The 13,407-nt window shown below is 37.0% G+C and overlaps 1 protein-coding gene across 23 annotated transcripts in view; it reads left to right on the top strand.

The window, feature by feature from the left end:
* Positions 1-13,407, top strand: part of NF1 (neurofibromin 1) — a 240,137-nt gene that overhangs the window by 44,484 nt on the left and 182,246 nt on the right. For 22 of the 23 annotated variants that reach the window (XM_070562627.1, XM_070562622.1, XM_070562626.1 and 19 more), the window contains one exon: positions 12,657-12,800. In XM_070562627.1, coding sequence (XP_070418728.1) covers positions 12,657-12,800 — 144 coding nt within the window. Of the gene's footprint in view, positions 1-1,266; positions 1,465-12,656; positions 12,801-13,407 lie in introns of those variants that run through there. The other variant, XM_008522604.2, reaches the window with a different exon arrangement.

Genomic DNA, 13,407 nt, shown 5'->3' with positions numbered 1-13,407 from the left:
TTTGTAATTTCCTTTTCGTATTTTTCATTGTTCATATATAGAAATGCAACTGATTTTTATGTGTTGACTTTGTATCCTGCTGCTTTGATGAATTCATTTATTAGTTCTAATAGCTTCTTTTGTGGAATCTTTAGGGTTTTCTACATATAGGATCATGTCGTCTGAGAACAGAGATGATTTTACTTCTTCCTTTCCAATTTGGAGGCATTTTACTTCTTTTTCTTGCCTAATTGCTCTTGCTATAACTTCAGTACTGTGTTGAATAGAAGTGGTGAAAGCAGGCGTTCTTGTCTTGTTCCTCTTCTTAGAGGAAAAGCTTTCAGTCTTTCACAATTGAGTATGATGTTTGCTGTGGGTTTCTCATATATGACTTTTATGATGTTGAGGTGGTATCTTTCTATTGCTATTTGTTGAATGTTTTTATCATGAGAGGGTGTTAAATTTTGTCAAATACTTTTTCTGCATCACTTTTGTTGATATAGCCTGTTACATTGATCAATTTTCGTATGTTGAACCATTCTTGCATTCCAGGAATAAATCCCACTTGGTCATGGTGTATACAGGCATACTTTGGAGATGTTGCAGGTTCCATAGGCCACTGCAATAAAGGGAATATCACAATAAAGTGAGTCACACAAATTTTTTGGTGCCCAGTGCATATAAAAGTTGCATTTACACTATACTGTAGTTTATTAAGTGTGCAATAGCATTATGTCTAAGAAAACAACGTATATACCTTACTTAAAAAATACTTTATTGCTAAAAATTCTAACCATCATCTGAGCTTTCAGTGAGTCATAAACTTTTTTGCTGGTGGAGGGTCTTGCCTCAATGTTAATGGCTGCTAACTGATCAGGGCGGTAGTTGCCGAAGGTTGGGGTGGCTGTGGCAGTTATCTTAAAATAAGATAACAGTGAAGTTTACTGCATTGATGACTTTCATCAACTATTTCTCTGTAACAGGCAGTGCTGTTTGATAGCATTTTACCCACGGAACTTTCAAAATTAGAGTCAGTCCTCTCAGACTTTCTTGCTGCTTTTTCAACTAAGTTTATGTAATATTCGAAATCCTCTGTTATCATTTCAACAATCTTCACAGTGTCTTCACCAGGAATAGGTTCCATCTCAAGAAACTAATTTCTTTGCTCATCCGTAAGAAGCTATTCCTCATCCATTAAAGTTTTATCATGAGATTGTAGTAATTCAGTCACATCTTCAGGCTCCACTTCTAATTCTGGTTCTCTTTCTGTTTCTATCACATCTACAGTTACTTCCTCCATTGAAGTCTTGAATCCTTCAAAGTCATCCATGAGAGCTGGAATCAACGTCTTCCAAACTCCTGTTAATGCTCGTGTTTTGACCTCTTCCCATGAGTCACAAATGTTCTTAATGGTGCCTAGCATGGCAAATCCTTTCCAGAAGGTTTTCAATTCACCTTGCCCAGATTCTTCAGAGGAATCACTATGTATGGCAGCTATAGCCTTATGAAATGTATCTCTTAAATAATAAGACTTGAAAGTTGAAATTACTCCTTCATCCATGGGCTGCAGAACTGATGTGTTAGCAGGCATGAGAACAATATTAATTTCATTGTACATCTCCATCAGAGCTCTTGGGTGACCAAGTGCACTGTCAGTAAGCAGTCATATTTTGGGAGAAATCTATTTTTCTGAGAAGTAGGACTCAACAGTGGGCTTAGAATATTCAGTAAACCATGTTGTAGACAGATGTGCTGTCATCCAGGCTTTATTGTTGCATTGGTAGAGCACAGGTAGAGTGGATTTAGCATAATTTTAAAGGCCCTAGGATTTCTGGAATGGTAAATGAGCACTGACTTCAACTTAGTCACCAGCTGCATTAGCCCCTAACAGGAAGAGTCAGCCTGTCCTTTGAGGCCAGGCATTGGCTTCTCTGTAGCTATGAGAGTCCTAGATGGCATCTTCTTCCAGTGTAAGGGTGTTTTGTCTACATTGGAAATCTGTTGTTTAGTGTAGCCACCTTCATTAATTATCTTTGTGAGATCTTCTGGATAGCTTGCTGCAGCTTCTTCATCAGCACTTGCTGTTTCACCTTGCACTTTTATGTTATGGAGATGGTTTCGTTCCTTAAACCTCATGAACCACCTTTTCAAACTTCAAACTTTTCTTCTGCGGCTTCCTCACCTCTCTTAACCTTTGTAGAATTGAAGAAAGTTAGGGCCTTGCTCTGCATTAGGCTTTGGCTTAAGGGAATGTTGTGGCTGATCTTCTATCCAGTCCACTAAAACTTTCTCCATATCAACAATAAGGCTGTTTTGCTTTATCATTTGTGTGTTACCTGGAGCAGCGCTTTTAATTTCTTTCAAGATCTGTTCCTTTGCATTCACGACTTGGCTAACTGTTTGGCACAAGAGGCCTAGCTTTTGGCCTATCTCATCTTTTGATTTCCTCACTAAGCTTAGTCATTTCTAGCTGTTGGTTTAAAGTGAGAGGTGTAGGACTCTTCTTTTCACTTGAACGCTTAGAGGTCATTGTAGGATTATTGTTGGGCCTAATTTCAATATTGTTGTGTCTCGGGGAATAGGGAGGCCCAAGGAGAGGGAGAGACAGGGGAATGGCCAGTTGGTGCAGTAGTCAGAACACACATTTATTCAGTTCGTTTTCTTTTGTTGGTGTGGTTCATCATGCCCCCAACAATTACAATAGCAACACTAAAGATCACTGATCACATATCACCATAACAAATATAATAATAATGAAAACGTTAGAAATATTGCAAAAATTGCCAAAATATAACACAGAGACGTGAAATGAGCAAATGCTGTTGGAAAAATAGCGCCAATAGACTTCCTTGACGCAGGATTGCCACAAAGCTTCACTTTGTAAAAAACACATTATCTGCAAAGTGCAATACAGCAAAGCACAGTAAAACAAAGTATGTCTGTAATCCTTTTGACATACTGCAAAATTCTGTTGAGGATTTTTGCGTAAGTGTTTATAAGGGATATTGGTCTGTAATTTTCTTTTCTTATAATATCTTTGTCTGGCTTTGGTATCAGGGTTATGCTGGCTTCATAGAATGAGTCAGGAAGTATGTTCTCTTCAATTTTTTGGAAAAGTGTGAGAAGGATTGGTATTAGTTCTTTAAATGCTTGGTGGAATTCACTAGTCAAGTGATTAGGTCCAGGGTTTTTCTTTATTGGCAGATTTTTGATTACTGAATCAATCTCCTTACTAGATACAGGTCTATTCAGATTTTCTATTTCTTTGTGATTAGTCTTGGTAGGTTTTGTGTTTCTAGGAATTTGTCCATTTCATGTAGCTTATCCAATTTTTTTGGTGTATGGTAGTTCATGGTACTCTCTTTAAATCCTTTTTAGTTCTGTAGAATTGATAGTAATATTCTCACTTTCTGATTTTAGTAATTTGAGTCTTTTTTTTCTTAGTCCATTTAGCTAAAGGTTTGTCACTTTTGTTGATCGTTTTGAAGAAGCCAACTTTTGATTTCATTGATTTTTCTCTATTATTTTTCTGTTTTTCTATTGTTTATCTCTGCTCTCATCTTTATTATTTCCTTCCTTCTATTAGTTTTGGGTTTCATTTGTTCTTTTTCTAGTTGCTTAAGTTGTCAAGTTAGGATGTTGAAATCTTCCTTGTTTTTTAATGTTAGTGTTTATAGCTGTGAATTTCCCCCTCAGTACTGCTTCACTGCATCCCATAAGTTTTGGTATGTTGTGTTTTCATTTTCATTTGTCTGTAAGTATTTTCTAATTTCCCTTGTGATTTCTTCTTTGAAACATTGGTCTTTTAAAAGTGTATTGTTCAATTTTCACAATTTTTTGAACTTCCCAGTTTTACTTTGTTATTGATTTCCAACTTCAGTCCATTGTGGTCAGAGAAGATACTTTGTTTGATATCTGTCTTTTTAAATCTCCTGAGATGTAATTTGTGGTCTTAAGTATGATCTACCCTGGAAAATATCCCTTGTGCACTTGAGAAGAATGTGTATTCTGTTGTTGGGTTGAGTGTTCTGTGTATGTCTGTTGGGTCTAGTTGGCTTATTGTGTTTTTTATGACCTCTGTTTCCTTACTTATCTTCTGTCTGGTTTTTTCTTCATTTGTGAGTGGGATATTGAAGTCTCCAACTATTGTTGTAGAACTGTCTGTTTCTCTCTTCAATTTTGTCAGTTTTTGCTTCATGTATTTTCTTGGTCTTTCATTAGGTGCATAAATGTTTATAATGTGATGTCTTCTTACTGTATTGAACCTTTTATTAATATATACTGTCCTGGGGTCGGCCTGGTGGCACAACTGTTAAATGCAGATGTTCTGCTTCAGCGGCCTGGGGTTCCCTGGTTCAGATCCCAGGTGTGGATGTGGCACTGCTTGTCAAGCCATGCTGTGGTAGGCGTCCCACATATAAAGTAGAGGAAGATGGCATGGATGTCAGCTCAGGGCCAGTCTTCCTCAGCAAAAAGAGGAGGATTGGCAGCGGATGTTAGCTCAGGGCTAATCTTCCTAAAAAAAAAAAAAAATATATATATATATATAATGTTCTTCTTTGTCTCCTAACTTTTTTTGATCATTCTGTTTTGTCTGATATTAGTATAGCTACCCCTGCTCTCTTTTGATTATATTTGCATGGAATATCTTTTCCCATCTGTTCACTTTCAAGTTGTTTGTGTCTTTGGATCTCAAATGAGTTTCCTGTAGGCAGCATATGGTTTGGTCGTGTATTTTTATCCATTCTGCCAATCTCTGTATTTTGATAGGAGAGTTTAATCCATTTACATTTAGAGTAATTACTGATAAGGAGGGACTTACTGCTATCATTGTACTATTTGTTTTCTATATGCTCTGTAGGTTTTTTTCCCCTCATTTCCTGCATTACTGTTTTCTTTTGTGTTTATTTTTTGTAGTGAAATGTTTAAATTTCTTTCTCATTTCCTTTTTGTATATTCCACTGCTATTTTTTTTATGGTTACCATGGGGATTACATTTAACACCCTAATGTTATAACACTCTCATTTGAATTTATATCAGCTTAACTCTGAGTTTTGACAAATGCATGCATTCATCACCATGGTCAAGATATAGTAAGTTTCATCACCCAGAAAATTCCCTCGTAACCTTTTGGCTAGGAAGGGAGTTGGTGGCAAATGCTGAGGGGAACATCTGTTGTCTTGTAGGGGAGAGGCCTCTGAATTGTTCTCAAATAAGGTGGAGAGTGTCTACTCTTAGTAAGCAGTGATGGGTCACATCTGTACACTCAGAGGGTTCAGGGTAATCTGGAGATACAAGATTTTTGGGAACACCAACCCAGATGTTTACATTACATGTATCAGAGTCTTATTCTCTCCCAAGCAGGGCTCTGATCTTGGCATAGCAGACCTGTCTTGTTTGGAACTTTAACCTTTGGAGCCCAGCAACTCAGATAATTAAGTGCTGGTTCTGATCCTTAGGTTTCTTTGCCCTCCTGCTATAGGAGAGAAGAGCATCTTTGTAAGCTTCCAGAGAGGCCTTCTGGCTTCATACTGAGTTTCCAACTGGCAGTCAATTAGCTTTTTGTTATCTTTTTTTTCCAGAGCTCATAGAATTTAGTAATATTCTTCCAATTCCATTGTTTTTGTAGTTACTATTTGTCCTTCATTACCAGCTTTAAAATCCCTTCTTAGCACATGCTGCTAACTGCCCTAGAAGCCTAGTGCAGGATGTTCATTAAGGTGTTCCCTTGGGATCAACACCTGGGAGGAGGGAGGATTGGGCAGATGCAGAATTCATGGTGCATTGCAGGCCCAGCATCAGCTTTGGCCAACCTCTTTGGGGAGCTCTGGAGCTAGAATGGCCCTTCTGAGTTTTCCAGAATTGGGCTGAGGTGTTTAGGCCTTTATATTGCCATATCAATTGGTCATTGGATGTAGACTGCCCAGGAAGGGCAAGACCTTGGGTAGAATCATTCTCTTCAGGTGAGGCAATCCTTGAGGGACCGTCAGAACTCCCAGTAGTAAAGGCAACAAGTCCTTCCCTGAAGGGGAAGCTGGGCAGTGCCTCAGTGTCTACGTCAATTCTTCTGTATCCACTATGAGTGACCAATTTGTTTTTGTTTTTTTTTTGGTATCATTATGAACTCATGGATTTAAATACATATATTTAGGAAACTTTCTGTTGACTTATACATGTAAAAAATGCACAAATGTATGTAAATATACAGCTCAATAGATGTTCACAGAGTAAACACACCAGTGTAACCAGTGCCCAGTTCAAGAAATAAAACAACGCTAGCAACCTAGAAATCCCTCCTTCCCCTGCACTTCCTTCCAGTCATTACCTGCTCTTTCCAAGGGTTTCTACTTTCCTGACCTGAATTGAGCATGTTTTTGAAATCTGTGTAACATAATCATACAGTAAGCGATCTTTTGTTCTGACTTCTTTAACTCAGTATTATATTTGTGAAATTAAGCTTATAGTTGTAAGTCATTCTCATTGCTGTATAGTTTTTATTTGTTTGAATATACCACTTTTTTTTTTTTTTAACTATTTCTGCTATTGATAGATATTTGGAGTGTTTCCAGTTTTGGGAAATTATGAAAGTGCTGCTAAAACATTGTTGTCCATATCTTTTGGTGAATATGCGTACACATTTCTGTTGGGTATATACGTAGTGAAATTGCTGAGTGTGCGTATGTCTCATTTTAGTAGATAAAGCCAGACGGTTTTCCAAAGTAATTGCTGATTTACACTCCTAGTAGTAGTGTTGCAGAGTTCCAGTTGCTGTGGTTTGCCCCTGTTTATATAGCATGTAGCCCTTCAGGGCTTATAATTGAGAACTGGGTGTGTTTACTAGGGTCCCTCTGCTAGCAGTTTCTGAACAATAGTCTTTTGTTTTCTTGAGGCTGTGAGACTTTGAAATTCTGCTCTGCTTTTCAGAAGTTTTTGGCTTAGCTTTTTACCCTTTTCCACCCGATTATGCATTTGAAACGCCTTCATATCTTCAGTTTTGTCATCCGGCCCTCGGTAATGACCAAAATCTCAGATGGTTTCTCTTTCCCTCAACAGAGGTATTTGCTTGGGAAAAGCCTTATTTCTGAGTCTTTTTTTGCCTCGATTCTACAAATGCCCCAGGAAGGAAACTAGCTGCAGAAGATCGCCTTACCTCTCCATAGTTCAGCCCTCTTTGGAAACTTCACCTATCTCGTCCTCATTCTTTCAGTAGCTCTTTAAAATCTTTAAACAGATGATTTTTGTATCTCATCTTTTTTTGCGTATGTGAGTTTGGGGGAAGGAGGCGTTGTTTTGCTGTGAATTACTCTATCTTACATGGAATCAGAACTGTGTATTAAAACATTTTTGGTGTTTCAAAAAGTTAAAATGGTTGTCCTTAACAGTATTTGAATTATTCCATTTTTGGTTATGTGAGAGACTGCAAAATTCATTCCTGAGTCTTTTTGACTCGACCCTTTGATAGCTTTCTTGCTATCTGGTATGACAAGATTTTCCAGGTTCGTCATGTTCCTTTTTGCCTCAGTCATGGAATCAGCCATGTCCTGAAGGGGTCCTGAGTCCTTTTACTGGGAAATGGCATTTCAAGATCACAATTGGGTAGGGTGTTCGTTACTGCAGGGCTGGTCGTTTTCAGTAGACAGAGGTAGAAAGTATTTTGTTTTCTTAATACATTAACAGTTCTTATAGATACTTATAATTCCAACTCAAGCTCTACAGGGTTTTTACTTTACTATTCTGCTCCTGTGCATAGAATCTCAGTTTTTAACGACACCAAGAGTGATAGAATTAAAATATCACATAATTATTCATTTCCTTGATCCCACAATACACAGGATCAAGATTTATCTTCATTTTTTTGACCTTAGGGTGTGTTTCACTAGGAATGTACAGTCAACCTAATATGATGTAAAATAACTTAGAATAGTTCCTTTCTTTGTGATTATGCCATTAAAAATTTGGATACGAATTTCGGTTCACTTGTTTATTTTTGAATTCTATTTTTAAAACTTTTAATTTTATATTTATATGTATTACATAATTCTTTCTTTCTTTTTTTTTTTTTTTTAAAGATTTTATTTTTCCTTTTCCTCCCCAAAGCCACCTGGTACATAGTTGTATATTTTTAGTCATGGGTCCTTCTAGTCGTGACATGTGGGACGCCACCTCAGCATGGCTTGATGAGCAGTGCCATGTCCGCGCCCAGGATCCGAACTGGCGAAACCTGGGCTGCAGAAGCAGAGTGCGTGAACTTAACCACTCGGCCACAGTGCCAGCCCCTGTATTACATAATTCTAAAAGGAAATCTACAAAAACAGGGAATATCGGTTCTATCCCTGTCACCTCTACTTTATTTCCTTCCACTCCCTAGAAGTAACAACTTAAAAGTTTTTACATTTCATCCTTCTACTGTTGTGTTTTTTAATATAAGAATATATATATATGTGTGTTTTTTTCCCCTTTCTTTCTCCTCCCCTTTCTTACACGAAAGGTAGCATACTGTCTACCCTTTGCTGTACCTTATTTTTTTAACATAAGGATACATCCTGAAGACTAGTCTATAGTTTGATGAATGTGGACTCATTTTGGTCATATTTTTTATATTACATTTATATTTATACAAGTCTTTTATTTAAGTAATCTTTTATTGTATGGTCTATGTTGTTTGCTCTCTCAGCATATATTTTGGTCTTTCAGAAGGTTTCTATATGTGGGTTAAGTCGGGGAAGCAGATTGTGTAATGGGATAAGGGATTTATTATGGACATTAGACTGTAAACAATTTGGAGAGGATTGGCGAGGTGAAGATCTGGAAGGGGGAGTTGCAGTATCAGAGAAGGAGTCACTAACCAGCTCCCACAAATCAGTGGCAATGGGCAGACAAGTTGGAGCTTTTAGGGAATCTGAGAAGCCAAGTATGTCCAGCCACTGAAGTGGACTGTGAAGGAGAAGCTTGGGGAGAGCCCTGTGGGAAGCAAGAGCCCTATGTAGTTCTCACCTCTGTAAGTCTCCACCTAAGCATCTGGTGGTAGGCTTGGGCCACTACTGACACAACACAAACCAGCAGTTTGTATTTTTGTTCTGTTGGTTATCTTTATATTGATACCTTTATATGGTGCTCTAATTTCTTCCATTTGTGGGGAGGGGGAGTTATTGTATGTTAATTTTCTTCTATAAACAGTATTGAAATTAAGTAATAACCTCTTCTCATCTCCTTCTCCCCCAGCATTTGGCTTGAAATAATACTCTTTCACCTTTAGTTAACGCCATAAGTCAATCAGGAATTATTTCCTACTTTTTATATGCTCTCACTACCCTCTCCCCATTTCTGATAATTGTACTGTATCTATACTATCAGCACATAAAGCAATGACATAGTATGCTTTCTCCCTAATTACCATCATTTATTCTCAATTCTTTTAGTAAATGTATGTTTAATGATCCCTCTTAATATATATGTGTCTCCTGTTGTTTTGGTTGTCTGAGGCATATTCTTCAGTAGATTCCTCAGGAAGGGCTCAGGGGAACAACATTTCCTTGGTTTTGCAGTTCAGAACAGTTTGATTGTCACTTTTATACTTGGAAGTCAGTTTGCCTGCGTATAAAATCCTTGGTTTACTTTTTCTTCTCTTGAGAATCTTAAATATGTTGTTCCATTGTCTGTTAGCATGAAGTATTGTCAAAGTCTGATGACAGTCTGATTTTTGTTTCTTGTGTAAGTGACTTTTTTTGCCTGGATGTTCAAAGTATTTTTTTTTCTTGTTCACAGAAGGTCAATAATTTTACTAAAATATGTTCTGGTATTGGTCATTCTGGATCAGTTTTTCCAGGCATGCAGTATGCCTTTTAAATACATAGTTTCAAGTATTTAAAAAAAAAAATTTCAGCGTATTTAAAAAAAAATTTCAGCAGAGTTTTCTTGAATTCTAGTTTATAATATTCATTCTATTCCATTGATTTGGTTTCCTTCTTTGAGGACTCCTGTTATACATATGTTGGATTTTGTTTGTCTGTCTTCTGTCACTTCATTGTAAATCCTCCTCTCATGTTTCATTCTTTTGATACTACAGTTTTCCTCCTGTTTACTTTCTTTTTCTCTTGAAGTATTATCTTTTGTTTTATTCACTCTTGTTTATCTTCTAATAAGTGTTCACTTCTGAAGTGACTTTTTCTAATTCTCTCCTGTGTTCTATCAACTTTTTTCTATTTGCAATTCTAATTTATGTTATTTTATATCTTTAATCATTTTCTTAATTTCTCTTTGCTCATTTTGAAATGATAATTTACAGTTCATCTGTTGGTGAACAGTATTTTGGACATGGTTTCATTTTCTTTTGCAATGTTGTTCTGTCTTAGTCTTTTTTCTCATAATAACTTCACAAATGATTTGACTACAGTCTTTTCTGTTGCTCCTTTTTAATGTGAAATTATTTTTCCTGAATTGGTAGGAGAGAATTGTGGGCCAGGATAGCTTTCTGTCTTCATGGTTCTAGAGCTCACTCTTCTGTTGTTTTCATGAAATTGAACAAATACATTGTCTCATCCTTTCTGAGCTCTCTTGGCTTTCTTCCTCTTTTCCACCTTTATCTGTACCTTTTCCTTTGCCCCTGTTGTCCTTGTTGTTGTCAGTGTGGAGTGAATCTCAGCAATTTTTTCCTCAATGTGGGTTTCATCCTAGAAGTGGGTGCTTCTTCAGCTTGTTAGTTTAGAACTGTGCCATCCAGTGGGGTCCAATGGCTACTTAAATTTAAGTAAATTAAATTTAAATAAAATTAAACATTTGATTTCTTATCTGCATTAGCCATGTAACAAGCGCTTAATAGACACATGTAGCTAGTGGCTACTGTATTGAGCATTGTTGATATTGTAGACCTTTTTGCACGTATGTGTAAATTGCATTGTGCAAAAAACCCTGTGTTTCAGCTAATGTTCTTAACTTGGCTTGCTGTGCTTTTCATTGAGGGTGTAATACAATTTTAGGATTTTCCTCTTGTCATATCCATCAGACATTCTGCTTCCCTCTGCTTTCTGTTGCATAGATGGGTTTGTGGTTTTGCTATTCTAGTTTCTCTGCTATTTTATGTGGGGGTATATTAGTCAGGGTTCACCAAAGAAACAGAACCAGTAGGGTGTATGTATATGTGTCTGTGTGTGTACATATGTATCCGTATATACATGAAAAGATTAATTGTAAGGAATTGGCTCATTTTATTACGGAGGCTGAGAAGTCCCGTGCTCTGCAATCTGCAAGTTGGAGACTCAGGAAACCTGAGAACCAGAGGAGCTGATAGTGGAGATTCCAGTCTGAGTCAGAAGGCCTGAGAATCAGGAGTGCTGAGGGCAGGAGATCAGTGTCCCAGCTCAAACAGTCAGGTGGAAGGGACAGATTCTTCCTTCTTCTGCCTTATTTGTTCTATTCAGGTCTTCAGTGGATTGGGTGGTGGCCACCCACATTGGAGGCAGGGCAAACTGCTTTGTGAGTCCACATGTTCAAATGCTAATTTCATCCGGAAATACTTTCAGAGACACACTCAGATATAATGTTTAGCCAAATATCTCTGCACCCTGTGATCCAATCAAGTTGACTTAACCTTAACCGTCTCAGGGGAATTTGGGGAGATTCACAGCCTGTATTGCAGCCACTGCCGTCTTCTAAAATCCTGTGGGGTTTTTTTGGTTTTTCAGACTTTTTCCCCCTCTGTTATCTTTATAATTAACATTATGTAATTCTATAGTGTCTGTTCTGTCCCCTCTTCTAAGCCCTAACAATGCTTCCCCTCTTTTATTATTTCTTTACTATCAAATTAATCACCTGTTACATGGTAATCGATGAAGCAAACTTGGGCATGCCACTTGGTCTCTTTCCATCTTTGGTTGCACCATTTTAAAAATGAGAAAGCTGGACTCAGGTCTTTTTTTTTTTCCACAAAGAAACCTCACCAGTGTTTTCTGTTAGTCTTGGCAGGGTCTAATATTTTAACAGTAAATATATTCATGATGCTTTCAATACAGAATGCTACTCTTGAACAGAGAGAGATGAACTTCTTGGCTGTGTGACTGAACTCCTTTTCAGATAAATGTAGCTGTGGTCCCTGTAAAGGATATTTTTTCCATGAGATTTATCTGTTTGTTGTTCTGTTGCTCCCTCAACTGTGTACCTGATGCTAGTTATCTTACCTGAGTCAGTCTTACTGTGTTTATTCCTGGTTGTACAGTTTGTTCTCATTTCTGAATAATCTGCAGTTATTCGACATTATTGACTCGAGATCTGGGGCATAGATATTCTTGATCCATTGTTCTTTTACTGCTTGAGTTCATTGTATAAGGGAAAGGATTGCATGCATTTCATTGCAGACATTCTCTGAAATAATTTTTAGCTACAAGGAAATAGCTCTATATCTGTGAGTCATCATTCTCTCTTATATAGTGCTGGGTAGAGATTTAATTTTGTAGATAGAGATTTATGACTTCCAGAAAGCTGCAAAAATTGGAATTTCCAAAGAATTTTAGATTTGCAATAAATGCTATTATATGTTGAAAATTGGAGCTTGACATACAATTAGATATCTTGAGATACATATATATATGTGTTTGATAAAATCTCATGATTTTCAATGAGAAATAGAGTTCTTCTGGTCATTTTCAGGTGTTGGCTAACATGGTTTTTATTTTTTCCTCAGCTTCCAATAAAAACAGGACAGCAGAACACACATACCAAAGTCAGTACGGAGCATAACAAGGAATGTCTTATCAATATTTCCAAGTACAAGTTTTCTCTGGTTATAAGCGGCCTCACCACTATCTTAAAGAATGTTAACAATATGGTGAGTATTTGACTTACTGTTTGGTGGGGGAGTCTGCTTTGGTCTGTTTTTGATTAAAAAATTTGGAGCAGCATATTTTGAAGTATGGAAAGGTGTTTTCTGTGGACTCTGGATATAAACATTCGTCTTATTTTGTGATTGAGCACGGGTAATCTTCTAACTTTCATTTTGGCTTTTGATTCTTTCCCTTAGATAGTTCTCTTATTTGTGTCCCTATCTCCTTTTCCATTATTTTTCTAGAATTAGAATTTCACGCAGACTTTGTGTCATATATGAATTGATCATAGTAATCTATTAAAATCTTTTCCTTTGCTTCTTATGTGAATATTTACATATCAGATTGTCCCAGTCTTAAGTAGATGATAAATAAAATATGACCTGTAGTCCTAAAATGTGAGATTGCTTTGATGAAGATATTATTTCAAACTTCTTCCTCTAACCTGTGACAGATTCCATAGTAGTTAGAACCCGTTGTTGAAACAGTTTTCCTCAAATACCAATTTCATCAAGTAATTCCACTGTCAAAACCTCATAATTACTTTTTTTTGCCCTGTTTTATAGAATCTGTTTACATTTCCTAGACTTCAAGGTACTCCAACTATTCTCT

Source organism: Equus przewalskii, chromosome 10 (assembly GCF_037783145.1).
Source record: "Equus przewalskii isolate Varuska chromosome 10, EquPr2, whole genome shotgun sequence".
Classification (NCBI taxonomy): Eukaryota; Metazoa; Chordata; class Mammalia; order Perissodactyla; family Equidae; genus Equus; species Equus przewalskii.
This window is presented reverse-complemented; position numbering and strand designations above follow the sequence as displayed.